The sequence below is a fragment of the Nanorana parkeri genome, unplaced genomic scaffold (assembly GCF_000935625.1).
Source record: "Nanorana parkeri isolate BGI_ZX_2015 unplaced genomic scaffold, ASM93562v1 scaffold210, whole genome shotgun sequence".
NCBI classification, from domain to species: Eukaryota; Metazoa; Chordata; class Amphibia; order Anura; family Dicroglossidae; genus Nanorana; species Nanorana parkeri.
The window spans coordinates 693,072-709,649 of record NW_017306478.1 but is presented as its reverse complement, the minus strand read 5'-3'; the positions used below and the strand labels follow the sequence as shown (position 1 = coordinate 709,649).

At 45.7% G+C, this 16,578-nt stretch overlaps 1 protein-coding gene across 1 annotated transcript in view; it reads right to left on the bottom strand.

Moving 5' to 3' along the window:
- CTIF (cap binding complex dependent translation initiation factor) overlaps nt 1-16,578 on the bottom strand; it is a 175,823-nt gene that overhangs the window by 73,020 nt on the left and 86,225 nt on the right. The window contains exon 9 of the mRNA XM_018555707.1: nt 14,666-14,965. Within this exon, the coding sequence (XP_018411209.1) occupies nt 14,666-14,965 (300 nt within the window). The remainder of the gene's footprint in view (nt 1-14,665; nt 14,966-16,578) is intronic.

Sequence of the window (16,578 nt, the reverse complement as noted above, 5' to 3'; positions counted from 1 at the left end):
ATTGTCTTCTGTCATACTGAATATAACGTGCGGCCTCTTTGGAGCCATTACAGGCCACAGCTGAAGCCCCCCACATCTTATAAGTTGACAACCCATAAAAAACAGACCACGCATTCCCTAGGAACAAAGGCAAACCAACAACGCCCCTTGGGTATTTACTGTCCACTGTGGTAGTGGTCTGTGTGCTTGCACTGCACAATGATGGATATGTTCATTATTAATATTCACAACACGCAGGCATGACACGTCCCTATCATTTATCCACGCATAATTCACTAGTAATTCGTTTATCGGTACGGAATTACATTGAGCCTCAACTCCTCCGAGAGCAGCAGGCTTGGAAAAAGCCAGCGCACAGAGCTGAGGTTCCCAGCACTTGGTAGGTATGAAGCTTGCTGCGCTGCCTGGCGGAAATCCTCTCTCCCGGCTAGCATCCCTCAGGAGACTCTGCAGCAATAAACACACACATCCCCGCCGCTACACACAGAATGTATAATTAGGATGTAAGCCGAGCAGCCAGGGACAGCAGCGCTGCAAATGTGTCCTGTCTATGCTGTTAAAGTGTCGGTCCACTGATTACTGATAATGCAGTTTGGGTATTTTTTGTAAAGTTATGCGTGCCACCAATGTCTTACGTCTGATGGTGTCCATCATTTCCTTTATTTGTGTAGCCGGGGGTGGATAATATTGAATTGAGAAGGGCTATACCAGACATGCATGTTATCTCTAAGCCTGATGAAGGGGACCCTGCGAGGCCCCGAAAGCGCTTGCCAATGAGATACAGCTATTGGCAATAAAATATTTTGCTTTTTCAACTCATGGTGTGCTGGTGACATTTTTCTACTGTTCATGTGTGGCGGTGCCATCCGCAGTCATTTCGAGCACCCATCGTCATCAAGTGGGAATCCCGGTAAGGAGTGCGGTATGGTTCCTGTTTCTGTTTATACCAGGCATACAGACATGCTTCTTGGCTGTCACCATCGTGTTTGAACCCTTTGGCTGCCAAGGAAAATGTCACACAGCTCATGCCCATACCCTCTCCCAGGTGGCTAGTGATGCATGCAATGCATTGGGGCAATTAAAGAGACCCTGTCAGCAACTTAACCTCCCTGGTGGTCTGATTATTATTATTTTTTTCTCCGTTATTTTTACTTTTAAAATTCCAGCTGGTTCCGCCCCCTTGGGACGGAACCCACTGAAGACGGATGCCGGCCGGAGGACAGAGCGCGGCTCTAGAGACAAGGTAAGTAACGCTACGCTGTAATCCCGAGTGTGGCTTGGGGTTAACGCTTATGGTACTGAAAATTAACCCGAGCCACACTCGGGATTATCGCCAAGGAGGTTAAAGATGATTTCCAGGAAAAACTATTTTTAGATATTTGCTTTGTAAAAGTAAATCACCTCTAATGATAGTTGCCCAGTATAAGGATGCCGTTGTGTTATGTAAAACTCTTAATTTCTTTCATCCCATGACTTTTAGAAGTGTTGCGCTTTTGTGCTTAAGCTTTGCACATGGGAGTAAAGAACATGTGCGCAAACGACTACTTGGGAGGTGCTACATTAGTGAAGTCAGAAATAGAAAAAGACATGGGAGTCCTCATAGATCACAGATTTGGCAATAGTAAGCAATGCCAAGCAGCAGCCAGCAAAGCTAACAAGATACTGGCATGCATCAAAAGAGGAACTGTAGCAAGGGATCAAAGAGTAATACTTCCACTTTATAAATCATTGGTCGGCCCCATCTTGAGTATGCGGTACAGTTCTGGTCGCCGACTCTCAGGAGGGACGTCCTGGAAATGGAGAGTTCCAAGAACGGCCTCAGTTATGAAGACCACATCCAAAATCTTGACTTATTCAACTTAGAAAAGAGGCGATTAAGAGGGGACCTTATTGCAGCCTTCAAAATCATCGATGGGGACCCCAATATTAGAAACAAGCTGTTTAATCCTAAAACTGTATTGAGAACCCGGGGACACAAGAGGTTAGAAGAGAAGGGGTTCAATCTTAGAATTCATAGGGGGTATTTCACTGAGTAGTGAAAAAAATGGTAATTTTCCAATCAAGGAGACCCCACCACCACTTCAAATATGCCACAATGATTAAATGCGTATTAATTTGCGAACTATAAAATTTGAAAGTAAACATTTATCACACATATATCAATACAAAAAACATGCAAAGATTAGCAATTTTTGTATTGATATATGTGTGATAAATGTTTACATTCAGATTTTATAGTTAGCAAATAAATACGCATTTCTAATCTTATTGTGGCATATTTGAAGTGGTGGTGGGATCTCCTTGATTGGGGAATTACCGTTATTTTTAGTTATTATAGAAGACTCACCACCAGACATTGTATTGTGACATGGTGTAAGCTATAATCCTTCCTCCCCGTTTATATTTATGAGAGTAGTTAAAGTTTGGAATTCCACAGAAAAAGGTAGGTTCCTTAAAGTTACACCAAACTCCGGATTGAAATGTTAAAAATGCATTCAAGTAACTTAACTATGAACAAAAGTGTATCATATTTGTGTATCACAGCGGTCCAGGTACCTCTCTCTTGCTTATCTCCTCTTCTACAACTATAATCTTGTTTCCGAAAGGAAATGCTGCACCCCTATGACTCCGCCCTTCTGTCTTTTTCTCTCTTCCTCTTGTATATTTCCTATAAAGATGCTTGAAAAGATCCAAAGAACACAAACTCACTTTTACTTTACATAGCTGATACGGCCACGTGACATACCCTACCATACAATCCTGTTGTTATGATCACTGTCACCTGTCATATTGGGTGTCAGGGCCGGATCTTGATTTACGAATGTGGATTCCATAGCTCTTGGAATACTCCAAGAACACAAACAGTGTAATTGTGCGATATGTCTCTTTGTATCACTACATGCAATACGTGTATATTGTACTGGTTCACATAATAAACGAATTTCAAAAAATAAAATAAAAATGAAAGCGCTGATGACAGGGTCTCTTTAAAGGGTTAAAAGGAATCCCTTATATAAGCAATAGCAGTCATGATGACCTGCTTTGCATCTCAATGGATGGCAGGTTCTACTCAATGGATTTGCATTGTAGGCAGTCAGTGAAATGCATCCTTTTGCTGCGTTCTGCCTTTTAGCAGCGCTGCGTTCAACAGGGTCCATCCACATGAGCCATAAGTAGCCGGGGACTGACTCAGCCTAGCAGGCTCCATCTATAAAAATAGCACTTTGGGGTGAATTGATCCTTAAAAAAAAGTCCCAGTGACAAAAGAAGAATGTTTTAGTTTCACTTGCACGGTGTGCGTCACCCGCAGCAACCTCCTTTTCCCTCTTCCAGCGGGAATGCCTGTGTGATACATGGCTGCTCTCATGAATTGATAAATGAATCCTATAGAACGTTCACTGACTCACACTGAGCGTTTTTTTCATTTTCCCTTAAAGGCTCCCGGCATTCACAGCAGTGTTTTCCTGCGCTCTCTCTAATATTTCCCTTTTTCTGGTGCCCTTTGCCCCTCGTCCACTGACAGCCATTTATCATTTTCTCATTACAGCTGCTGGCTTTGTAACCCGACGCGAGCTTCCTGTCTCAGGCCAAGCCTCCCAGGGAATGCACCGTCTATATGACGTGGTGTGATGTATATACTGCGCCGACTAATGAGCTGTGCCGCTTCATCTTCTGTAAATTGGGAACTTTCCGAAGAGACCGACTCTGACGTTTCCATAAATCCTTCCCTGGCTACATGAAGAGCAATGGTCTTTATGGGGACTATAAGGATGACTATACAAACATACAACATGAATGTACAATCTCTGCATCTCCATCTTATTAACCAACAATCATTCTACACCCAATCAGGAATACCTTCCAACTACACAGCTGTTAAACCTAAAGGAGAAAGTACAATCAGATTGGAACACGCATGATCAACTATCCACATACATGAAGATTTGTCTCGGGCTGAACAAGGGAAATGACTTGATTTCTCCATCAATGCTAAACAGTGGATCGGGGAAGGTAACCCTGGCCCTACAGTTGCTGTGGAAACTACAAGTCCCATGAGGCACTGGAAGAATGACAGACACAAGCATGACTCCCAAAGGCAGAGGCATGACTGGATTCATAGTTGCACCACAGCTGAAGACTAAAGGTGCTCATACACCTGCCGATTATCGTATGATAATTGCGGGAAATCCCGCGATCGTACGATAATCGGCAGGTGTATGGAAGGCGTGCGACCGTTTCTACTGTACGGTCGCACGTCTTTTATCTTACGAGCATGTTTGAAAACCAGACGAAAATCGTACGATTTTCGGCGGGTTTGTGGCCTGCTCGTAAGACAAATGCCGCACGAATCCAGACCATTCACAGTATTATAAGCCCTGAAGAAGGGGGTACAGTCTGACCACAGAAACACGTTGGCTTGCGTTTTTAGAATAAATACTTTCAGACTTTAGATCTTTTGGGGTGATGCACCTTTTTACTTATCTTCCCTGGACTCCTGAGATGCCAAAGTAGAGTGAACCATGCGTGCAAGTAGCCAAACCAGACCTACCGCACTCCTCCATCTAAAGACTTCACTCCTACCTAAGAGCAGTCCCAGATGCAGCATCTCTCATCCAGACTTCTTCACATTAATTCTGTTGTCTGTGTTTCCATTGGGGAGATTTCCTCAACCTTACTGCACAGACAGATGTCAGACAGAACAGGAAGACAACATTCAGACAAGAAGTTCTTATCCTTCCCGGCGCTATCCAAAACTAAGCAAAAAATGTTTTGGACGGGGATGGACTTTAATGAGATGCAGAAGTACACATATTTCAGTTGTCTCCTGAACTCTGGACAGATTTCCACTTGTATGCTTTGATGCCAACCAGCCAAGACAAGGCCACCGTCAGACATGGTGGTCGAGTGTTAAAAATATCATCATTTAAAATGTTACTAGAACTGGATGAAAGCTGTAGATTAGACAGCAAGATTATTACGGGAAAAGTGATGCTGTTAAAGTAACTGGTTTGTAAATATGTCATTTTTCGGGAACGTTAAAAAAAAAAGAAAAAAAAAGAAAAAAAAAGAAAAAAAAAGAAAAATGACATCAAGGAAAATAAAAGCCTTCTCTTTTTGCCCCTGTTTCTCAGGAAATAGGCGGGTACTGGAGGCATTAACATGCTCCTCACTCCATTTTAAATAAACATGAATGTTTGGAGGAAGCTGGACCTACAGGCGTCCCAACATCTTTAGCTGGACCTACAGGCACCTCTACATCTTTAGCTGGACCTACAGGCGTCCCAACATCTTTAGCTGGACCTACAGGCGTCCCAACATCTTTAGCTGGACCTACAGGGACCTCTACATCTTTAGCTGGACCTACAAGCATCTCTACATCTTTAGCTGGACCTACAGGGACCTCCACATCTTTAGCTGGACCTACAGGGACCTCCACATCTTTAGCTGGACCTACAGGCTCCCAGAGGCACGATGGGATTTGGAGATGTCATTTACTTCCGGTCCTGTAAACAATACAGGGAGAGGAAAAAACTCTTCAGTGAGGGAAATCCTCTCTTAGAGTCACCAGAACACATGTCCCTGTTGGCCCAGTGACAACGGCCGCCAGGACAAAAGGAAAGGGTGACTCACCCCAATGGGAAGCAATAACAAATGAATACTGGTTCTAACCCCTTTAAAAAAAACTGAACTTCGTCGATACACTAAAGCGGACTTTCACCCATATCTTCAAAAAAAACAAACAAACCAACAAAGTCACCTTTAGAAATGTTTAGTAATGACACACACATACGTCTAGGTAATTGCCGGCTTTTTATTCTCTGCATACCTTATTTCTCTTTTCCTCCCCATGCTGTTCACAGTGGCCATTTTAACTAAGGGCAGATTAATATATCTCCCTTTACTTCCTGGATGTGACTAGGGCATGTGACCATGCATATCCCAGGAGAGGAAAATGCCTTTTCCTGAGATCTCATGAGATTACAGATGAGATTTCCCAGCAATGCTCTGCTGATGTAACCTTCCCAGGATGCAACAATTGGACAGATTACATCACTAATGCCCAAAGAGGACCAGGAAGTGGAAAAATAATAATTGTAAGCAAAAGAAAAACATGTTTATTTAACTAATGAATGTGAGATGCTTTTATATCAGCAGGCAGAGCTGTATGCTGAAGTGATTTTTAGTCAAGGGGGGTAAAGGTCCGCTAAGGGTTCATTTACAACCGAGGCCATGTGTTAAGGTGTGCATGATGCACTTGCACCGGTGTGTTGCGCACATGTGCAGCGTTGTTAAACACACATCGCAGTGCTTGTTCTTTTTTTAATGTAATCCTTTGCATGGCAGTGTGTTGCAAAGCATTGGAGTGATGCAGAAATTATTACGTCCAATTTCTTTTCAGCACACACAAACACTGCACATAAGGCGAATTTCCTTGTCAAAGTGTTGGAACTTCATTGGGAAAACGATGGCCAACGGGGATGAGGCCTAATCTTTCTTTCAGCAGGACAAAAGAGAAGAAGGGGGGCATTCACAGGCCCGATATTTTTTTAGACCTATGGGTCCTGGTAAATGCGTTAATTAGGTATATCTCGTGATTACCTCGGCCCCTCGAAGTCCCGCTTTTCCACATGACTGGAATTCTTCTTTACTTATAAAACTGAAATAAGAAACATCAAACGTCGTCCAACTGTTCTCAGAAATCCATTAACTTGTTTATTAAGAAGCATTTTGGTGAAGCAATCCTTCTTTTCATCCTGCAGGACACTATCTAATCTCTCAGTGTAATACAACAAAAACATCTGCCTGCGAGGGGCCGCCGGGTGATCGGAAACATGTGTGCCGCTCTGGTTTGCATGTCTGAGCCCAATACCCCGGCGAGGCCCGCGTGTTTGCTTGTTTTATGTCGTTACGCGCCAACAACAGCAAATTGTTTTCTGCGCTTTGGTGAAACGTCTGGGCAAACAAGACCAAGGGAGCTGGAACTCGAGATCAAACATGAGCTGATTTTCAGTGTCAGAGCCGAGAAGGTGTAATATACAGTACAACAGCAATACGGGGAGCGCAGCTCCCAACTCCATGTCTTACCTACAACTATCCTTCTTTTAGTAAAAGTAAAACTCAACTTTAACTAAAAAAATACAAAACTAACATTTTTTACTGCAAATCAGGGATGCACCGATACCGTTTTTTCGGTATCGAGTACCGATATTTTTTTTTCCGGTACCCGCCGATACCGAATACCCATACTGGAAGTCCCACTAAGGAGGCCAAGTGGCGTGGAATGACTTGCCACCGGCTTCACGAATAGCAGGGAAGCCGCCTCCGTGCTTCTCGCCACTGGGCAATCAGGAAGCCGGGCACCGTGTAATGACGCAGCGCCCGGCTTCCCGATTGGCTGGGAAGCTGGCTCCATGCTCCCTTGTCTTGAGGTGACAAGGGAGCATGAAGCCGGCTTCCCAGCCAATCAGAAAGCCGGGGGTTGTGTCATTTCATGGGGCTTCCTGATTGGCCAGCTTCCAGACCAATCAGGAAGCCGGACAGCGAGTCATTACACTCTGCCCGGCTTCCTGATTGGCCGAGAAGCCGGCTCCATGCTCCCTCGTTACTTGTGAGCATAGAGCCGGCTTCCCGGCCTATCAGGAAGCCTGGCAGCGTGTAATGACTCGCTGCCCGGCTTCCTGATACCAGAAGGCATCTGAGCATTGGGCGAGTATGAGTACTCGCCCAAATACTCGGCATCGATACTAGTATTGGTACGGCAAAGCCTTACCTGTTTCTGTCCTGTAGATGCTGAAGTAGCCCTTTCCAGCCTTTGCAGTATGATCACTCTCGCTTTTGTTATAGGAAGAGCTACAAAATGCAGCAGACCGATATGGTTTCACCAAAAATAAATTTATTTTATTTAAGTTTTAATACTCAAATTTGTCAATTTAATCTGAAAAGTCATTTTTTTAGTGTTTTTAATTCTTTCACGAAAATAATACCGAGCGAGTCTGCCGTGACGGTCCTTGTTCAGACACTTCCTGTTATAGGGTGACAACGCTCCGTCCCTATCTTCCAACTGCGCTCCTGCGTTGTCACTATGTCACAAGCACCCTTGGCAGGTGATAGAAGTAGACATGGTCACACATTTTATGCTGGCATGGTTCACTGTGGTCACTATCAGGAAGCCGGCCATTAGCAATGATGTGCAACTGATGCTGGAGTTTGTGCATGTAAACAGGAGGTGGTTAAAAGAGGCTGAAGCAGATCAGCACTGAGAACGGAAAATGAATGACAAAAAGAAAGATAAAAACAAGTATTTTATGAAAAGCCAAGGCAATGGATTAGGATACACAGAGGGGAATTTACTAAGACTGGAACAGACAAAAGTTAGAGGAGCTGTGCATGACCACCAGCTTCTACGTTTCATTGCACTTACACAATGTCACTCAGCCCTGTGAATATGAACTTCCTTGCGTCATCCCTCTCGCAGAGCCCGCCTTTTAAACTACAACTCAATGTCTGAACAATGTAACATCATCATTGCTTGCTGGAAGCAATGCATGATGGGATATGTTGTGAAATGGAGATTGCATCACATCGAGCAGCAGGGAAAGAGATGCAAAGCACACTGGGAATCCAGGAAGTTGTTGGAAGTGATGGGCAGACAGAAGGCAGCGCTCACAACTCCTTTATTGCAGATTTCTACCTATTTCTGTGTCCTTTCCAGTCGGATACCTTCCTGAATGGGTGGGGTCAGCTTCCTGAAAGCGTGGGGTCTGCTTCCTGAATGGGTGGGGCCTGCTTCCTGAATGGGAGGGGTCGGGTTCCTGAATGGGAGAGGTCTGCTTTCTGAATGGGAGGGGTCTGCTTTCTGAATGGGAGGGGTCTGCTTCCTGAATGGGAGGGGTCTGCTTCCTGAATGGGAGGGGTCTGCGTCCTGAATCGGAGGGGTCTGCTTCCTGAATGGGAGAGTCGGCCATCCCTCCTGCAGTAGTCAACCCTTATGGAGTATCTCACCGAAAATGACATTTCTATTGCAGTGAATACTTTGTTTCTGCATCTTCTGCAGACTTCTGGGAAAACCAATGAGCCAATCACACAAGCAGGAATTTACATTTCTGGGGGCGGTCCATACACCACTGGTGTACAGAACACCTCCAGGTTTCCACTGACATTTTTTTGTGGCAGTTTAAGAAAACTCGTGTGGCTTCAGATTAAAACAGAAAGGTGATTTTTTTTTTTTTTATAACATTCAATGAGAAAACGGCTTGTGCAGCAATTTCATACGTTGTATTATTTGTTTAATGAAAGTGGAGTTCTCCTTCAAGGAAAGTCTCACTAAGCGGAGCCAATTCTAAACTTTGCCGGTGAATAAACCTCCTCAGCTCCCCGACCTTCATTCATCAGTCGCTATATCTGTCCGCAGGCTGCAGTGCGAAGCGACGGCACAAAAGACCAACGAGCTCTAAATATGAACGGCAACAACTGAACCGCAGAGGATTAGAGGAGGGGGAAATATTGAACGGATCATGTCATCGGCTCGAGTCCCTGATGTGACTAATGAAACCCTTTTAGCTTTTTATATCAATATGACACTTCTAAATGTAGTAGAGATCGCTCACACAACATGTTCATCCTCAGTGACAGCGGGCATTGTCATGTGACACATTTCCATACACTGCCCACGCGCGTGTGTGGGCGGCATGTCTACGGACGATTGATGTGGGAGCCAGCAGGCGGCTTAGCAATAAAACGGCGTTGAAAGCCCTAAAACCAAATCTGTCGCTCCGCTGGGCTATTTATTATTGGTGGGCTCGTTTAAGACAGACAAATGGCTGCTATCTGAATTGAAATTACTGTGCCACCCCTCACCTCTGGCACGAGGTTCCTTTCTGTGTCATTCAAAGGTCGAGTACGAGGTGAACGCCGATGGGTTTAGTCACCGTACAATAGAAAATGACACCGGAATAGAACCAGCCGCCAGGCTTCTTCTAAAGTGGACCTGTCATTCTGAATGGCCTTTTTTTAATCTGCAACTACCACAGCAATAATTCAATGAAAGCGCCTTTAAAGTAATGGTCATCAAAAATGTAAGTTTTCCTGCCCCATGATTCATACAATGATAAAATACTACTTTGTCCAACTAAGGCCAAAGCAGACTTGGGGGTCTATGTATAAGCAATGCACAGGGCCATTAGCCTTGTGAATCTCTGTGAACATTCGTGCTTTGCAAAACAGCAAGGAGGAAGGTCTAGTATATTTTCTTTTCAGGTTGAATGTAATATGATGTAATACTGCATTATGGCCACTAGATGGAGCTGATGAACATAGAAAATGAATACTCATGTCCTGTGCTCTTTGGCTCCATCTAGTGACCATAATGCAGTATTACATCATATTACATTCGACCTGAAAAGAAAATATACTCCCCTAGTGTGCAGTGAATGATGGTATGAAGCCCCCTCAATGTGACACACAAATCTGGATTCCAGCCTTGCAAGGTTGTACAGGCTTCTCACAAATGTTCATTTAAAGCTGCAGCAAGTTGTATAGAGCCCGCACCAATTCCTGGCTGGAGGATGTCCAGCATCAATGTGTTCTTTCCTCCCCAGCCTGACTGTCTCTAGCCCACCCCTTTCATTCATAGGATTTCAGTTCTTCTCATAGAGGCTCAGCATCACATGTGGGTGTTACTTAGGATGGTCTGCATGCAAATATAGCCTGCCTAGGAATGTCCACTTCTCCAAACTGACCTCCACCGATCAAGGAATTGTGCATAACACCTCCCAAGAGCCAACCCAGTACTTGCATTAGGGCTGAGGGCACTTGAGAGAAGTACAAGGCAGGGTGCTCTGATGTTTTCGGGAAGTTATGTACAGCACCCTGCCGGCACCTCCTAACAGTTATGATCTGCTGGGGGTGGGGGGGTTTAACCAGGGAAGGCCATGTAAATGCAGAATAAACCTCAGCTTTGACTCCTCCAGACCATCACACAGACACTTTTGTAATGAAAGCGCAACCTCTACATTCCTTGTGAAAAGTGATATGATCGGCCTCACTATTGCCGACAGCCCAATACAGAATTATGGACATGAAAAACTCCCACAGACATTCTGACCCAGGAAGAGGACCTGTCACCTGTCTCCCTGACCCAGCTGTCTTGTCCCTGCGGTGTCCTATCAGGGGACTTCCAAGTGTGAGCAGTTGTGTGCAGGAAAGAATTGTTTCATCAGTAATATTCTTAAAATATTGAGTGATGCCAAAGCTATGCGGTTAAATCAGATATAGCGTGAAAGGCCGGCAGCATGGAAGCCCAAAGGACAGTACGGCCTCATAACATGCTTAGGCTGCGGCTTCAACTTTGTACCACAAAGGGCTTTATTCATGGACTGCCTGAAGGAAGAATTTGCCCTCAATGACCTTAAAGTGTAACTCTGAACAAAATCAGAATGACATATAGGACCGGTGTGGATGGACTTTGGGTTTGTGTGAGGAAAACGGGAAGGTTTAAAAATGTCAGTAGCATTTTGCTGAGGAAGGTGGAGGGAAGAACCAGGGAAGGCAAACTCCAAGCATTTTAACCACTACAGGACATACATGAAGGTCCTGATCTTCAAAGTGGTTATACCAAGATCACCACTGCTGCTGCATCGTTGGCATAACTTTTTTTTTACAGTAGATAGAGGGCTTTAGAGTACACGAGATCTGAGCCACTCTAGAGGTGCACAATCACGTACCAGTCTGTGATGGTGCCAAGTAGGGCTGCAGCTAACAATTATTTTTAAATTTGATTAGTTAGCGGATAATTAAGTTCGATTAATTGCATACAAATAATAAAACATTTTTTAAAAATGGCTCCAGTGATGTACTACTAATTTGTATTGAGATCATAGTCCATCATGGGAGTGAGCTTGGAGCGGTGACCACTTTACAACACACACAGGAACCATGGGGATTATAGTAGAATGTATTATTGCTGGGATTCGTTGTATTCCTATTTTAGATTGTAAACCCTCACGGGCAGGGTCCTCCTTACCATCTTGTCTTGATTTGTATTGGGATTGTAATGTCTTCCTTATATTGTAAAGCGCTGCGCAAACTGTTGGCGCTATATAAATCCTGTATAATAATAATAATATAGCTGGTGGTATTCTGCATTGCGCTGTATAGAGGAATACAACAAATCCCAGCAATAGTACATTATATAGCGCAATGCAGAATACCACCAGCTATAGAGGAATACAACAAATCCCAGAAATACATTATACAGTGCAATGCAGAATACAACAAATCCCAGAAATACATTATACAGTGCAATGCAGAATATCACCAGCTATAGAGGAATACAACAAATCCCAGAAATACATTATACAGTGCAATGCAGAATACCACCAGCTATAGAGGAATACAACAAATCCCAGAAATACATTATACAGTGCAATGCAGAATACCACCAGCTATAGAAGAATACAACAAATCCCAGCAATACATTATACATATAGTGTATAATGTATTGCTGGGATTTGTATTCCTCTATAGATGATGATAGCAGGAGAAGCGGCGTGCGGCGAGTCCGTGAGAGCTGGGTGAGGCGGGGGGAGAAGTGGCGTGCGACGAGTACATGAGAGCTAGGTGAGGCGGGGAGGAGAAGCGGCGTGCGACGAGTCCATGAAAGCTCGGTGAGGTGGGGAGGGGAAGTGGAGTGTCCGTGAAAGCTCGGTGAGGCGGGGAGGAGAAGCGGCATGCAGCGAGTCCATGAGAGCTGGGTGAGGCGGGGAGGGGAAGCGGCGTGTCCATGAGAGCTGGGTGATGCAGGGAGGGGGAGGGCGTGTCTGTGAAAGCTCGGTGAGGCGGGGAGGAGAAGCGGCGTGTCCGTGAAAGCCCGGTGAGGCGGGGAGGAGAAGCGGCATGCAGCGAGTCCATGAGAGCTGGGTCACGCCGGGAGGCGAAGCGGCGTGTCCGTGAAAGCCCGGTGAGGCGGGGAGGAGAAGCGGCATGCAGCGAGTCCATGAGAGCTGGGTCACGCCGGGAGGCGAAGCGGCGTGTCCGTGAAAGCCCGGTGAGGCGGGGAGGAGAAGCGGCATGCAGCGAGTCCATGAGAGCTGGGTCACGCCGGGAGGCGAAGCGGCGTGTCCGTGAAAGCCCGGTGAGGCGGGGAGGAGAAGCGGCATGCAGCGAGTCCATGAGAGCTGGGTCACGCCGGGAGGCGAAGCGGCGTGTCCGTGAAAGCCCGGTGAGGCGGGGAGGAGAAGCGGCATGCAGCGAGTCCATGAGAGCTGGGTCACGCCGGGAGGCGAAGCGGCGTGTCCGTGAAAGCCCGGTGAGGCGGGGAGGAGAAGCGGCATGCAGCGAGTCCATGAGAGCTGGGTCACGCCGGGAGGCGAAGCGGCGTGTCCGTGAAAGCCCGGTGAGGCGGGGAGGAGAAGCGGCATGCAGCGAGTCCATGAGAGCTGGGTCACGCCGGGAGGCGAAGCGGCGTGTCCGTGAAAGCCCGGTGAGGCGGGGAGGAGAAGCGGCATGCAGCGAGTCCATGAGAGCTGGGTCACGCCGGGAGGCGAAGCGGCGTGTCCGTGAAAGCCCGGTGAGGCGGGGAGGAGAAGCGGCATGCAGCGAGTCCATGAGAGCTGGGTCACGCCGGGAGGCGAAGCGGCGTGTCCGTGAAAGCCCGGTGAGGCGGGGAGGAGAAGCGGCATGCAGCGAGTCCATGAGAGCTGGGTCACGCCGGGAGGCGAAGCGGCGTGTCCGTGAGAGCTGAAACAGTTGTGCTGCTTCAGAGCAGTCACAAGCCCAGCTGAAATGTCGGGTCATCAGATGATCAAGCACAATCCTGTCATTAATCGTTGGCATTGGAGGGCGTGAGAGACATTAAGGGGTTTAAATTGACCCCTGATGTCTCCATAAAAAAGAACCTGTCACTGTATTGCATGTGTATGTATATCTATGTATCCATCTGCAAATGCTATCACATAGGGATTTGTTAGCCCCCTCGGGATAACAATAAAGTTAAAAAAAGTGTTAAAAAAGTAAATGATAAAATATAGAAAAATAAAATAATTAAAAACAACCCTTCCCTACCACCCCCACCATCTGCGTGTGAATGTAAATGCGATGTTAGGCATGCATGTGTAGGTAAACACTGGTATCACACATGTGGGTATCCCCACAAATGTTGGAGAGCAATAATCCTAGGGCTATAATTCACAGGCAAGTCTAAGGCTCTGTTGACACCTAGGCGTATCGAATATGCGAGTTTGTCGTTTTTACGCGTTTTACCGCGATTTGCGGTAAGAAAAACGCACGATAAACACGCGTTTCCGAGGGCTACTTGGCTGTATCCCAATGGAAATGTGCGACAAAAACGGCGCAAAGAAGCTCCTGTACCTTTTCTTTTGTAGCGCGTTCAGACGGGCTGAAATACGGCAAGGTGTGAACCATACCCATAGAAAACAATGGGATTTTCATGTTTGAGCGTTTTGTAGACATTCGTAGAGCGTTGAACGCACTACAAAACGTACAGGTGTGAACCAGGCCTAAACTGATGAGCAGTGAAGGCTTTTAAAGTATTGACAATAGACAATTTTAAGTACCATAGTTTCTCACCATTGGTGACATTACTGACATTGGCCATTATATTGTGTCTGCACCCAACTCAAGTTTGCCAGCACAAGAATGAGCCTACCTGAAGCATATTGAGGAGAAGACTCCGGAACTTGGTCCCCTCCACCATGAAGAGAGCCATCTTGTCGCAGAGTTTGGCAGCGGTGTGTGCAAAGCTTCTGTCTGTCACAGCTTTCTGATAAATAGTCTTTACAATCTCCCCCAGCATCTGCTCCGAGTTGGCCGAGTTCTGGGCCTCCTCCATGAACGTGGTCAGCTTGTGGTCCACGTCACTGCTGTTATTCCGCATGCTGTTTAATATTTCTATCAGTTTGTCCATTTTGGTCTTTTGAGGGTTGGTGGACTCGACTGCGTACTCCTCCTGCTGGGACAAAACCAACATACATCAGAAGACCAAAGGCACCAAAAGGACCCGCGACCGAGGTAATGAGAAGTCCTGCTCTGACGGACCAGAAATGTATTGTTTATAAGAGATGCTGGAATCAAATCTAACCAGACCAGACTTTAATTCCTTGTAACAGGAAGGCAACCAATATTCAAATTAGCAGCTTCCCAACTACCCCACAAACTAAGATAGTGGTTTGTCTCCTGAAGGCCACCATGGCACTTCCGCTAGAAGTGTGATGATGTCACAACATCATAATGTATTTAAGTGTATGTAATCTCAATCACAAAATCTCATCATTTATAACATATTACTGGAAGTCTAAAAGTAATTTTATTATTTTGAAATCTGAAACATTCATTAAAATAATACTTGGTGTTTCCTGTCATAAGGTGACAACGCTGTGTCCAGTCCCCCAATTGTACACCTGCATTGTCACCCTGTCACATGCGCTTCTGGTAGGGACTATAAAAGCAGCTGCGTCGGAGTCTAATTGTGCAGCCATGAGAAAGTTGATCCTTAGATGCAGCCACTGGTGGAGAACATGAAGACGGGAAGTGGCTGCAAAGGGGCTGCCGGAGATTGGCAGCTCTGAGGTGCAACTAAGGATACAAAAAACAAACAAGGAAACACTGGGGGGAAGACGCCCATGGCAACCAATCATCTTCCCTCTTCAGTTAAGATTTGAAAATGAAAGAGAGAAGCTGATTGGTTGCCATGCACAGCTGCTCCAGATTTTCTCTGCCACAGTTTTGATAAATTCCCCTCAATGTTTTTTTAAAGAACATTTGCCAATTGTTTACGATACAAAGTGCTTTAGCAAACTAAATGTCATCTATGTTGACATTCTTCTTGAATATTTCTTTGACTATCATGGCTTCCACACTTGCTTCTACACACCCTGATGGCGGAGTAGGAGTTGGCACTATAACCATGGTTTAGTATATTTGGGGGTCCCCCTGATTTTAGGTGTATGCTTTGCCCACAGACTCAACCTAGGCAAGATGAAGTGTGCCCATGACACCACATGGGGCCGTTTCCTGCATCGCCGAGGAACCCAGGGTATCATGTGACTGAAGTGAAGGCAGCTCCAAAAAAGTTACGGATATCAAAAAAAAAAAGAAGATTGGTGGGGGAGGCCAACCAGCCTGACGTTAGGTTTAATAATGTGGAACAGCCACAATGCTTCCAGTAACATTTGATTTCGGCTGAGAGGGAGCTCAGGAGCAGAGTTGGGTTGATCGTTACTTCAATAAAACAATGCAATTTGATAACACGCATGCCCTACTGATTTATGGCAATTTTAATAAGCCTATATTAAGTAATAACTGGTCTGTCTGAAAACCAAATTCCAGTCACAGAAATATTCATTCAGAGCCATTTCCTAGTTCTACTTTACTGCTTTATTAGTTGGCACCAGAGTCAGATCCAGTGCACTTAGCAAGCAGCACTCAGTAACAGAACCTGCTCTGATATGCCCCTTCTCTTCCTCTGCACTAGTAATGAGCTGGGGCTTATTGGAAACCCGCCCAAGCCTGCTCAAAACTATGACCAACACCCCCTCTCCCGGCAATAATCTGTTCAGCCAG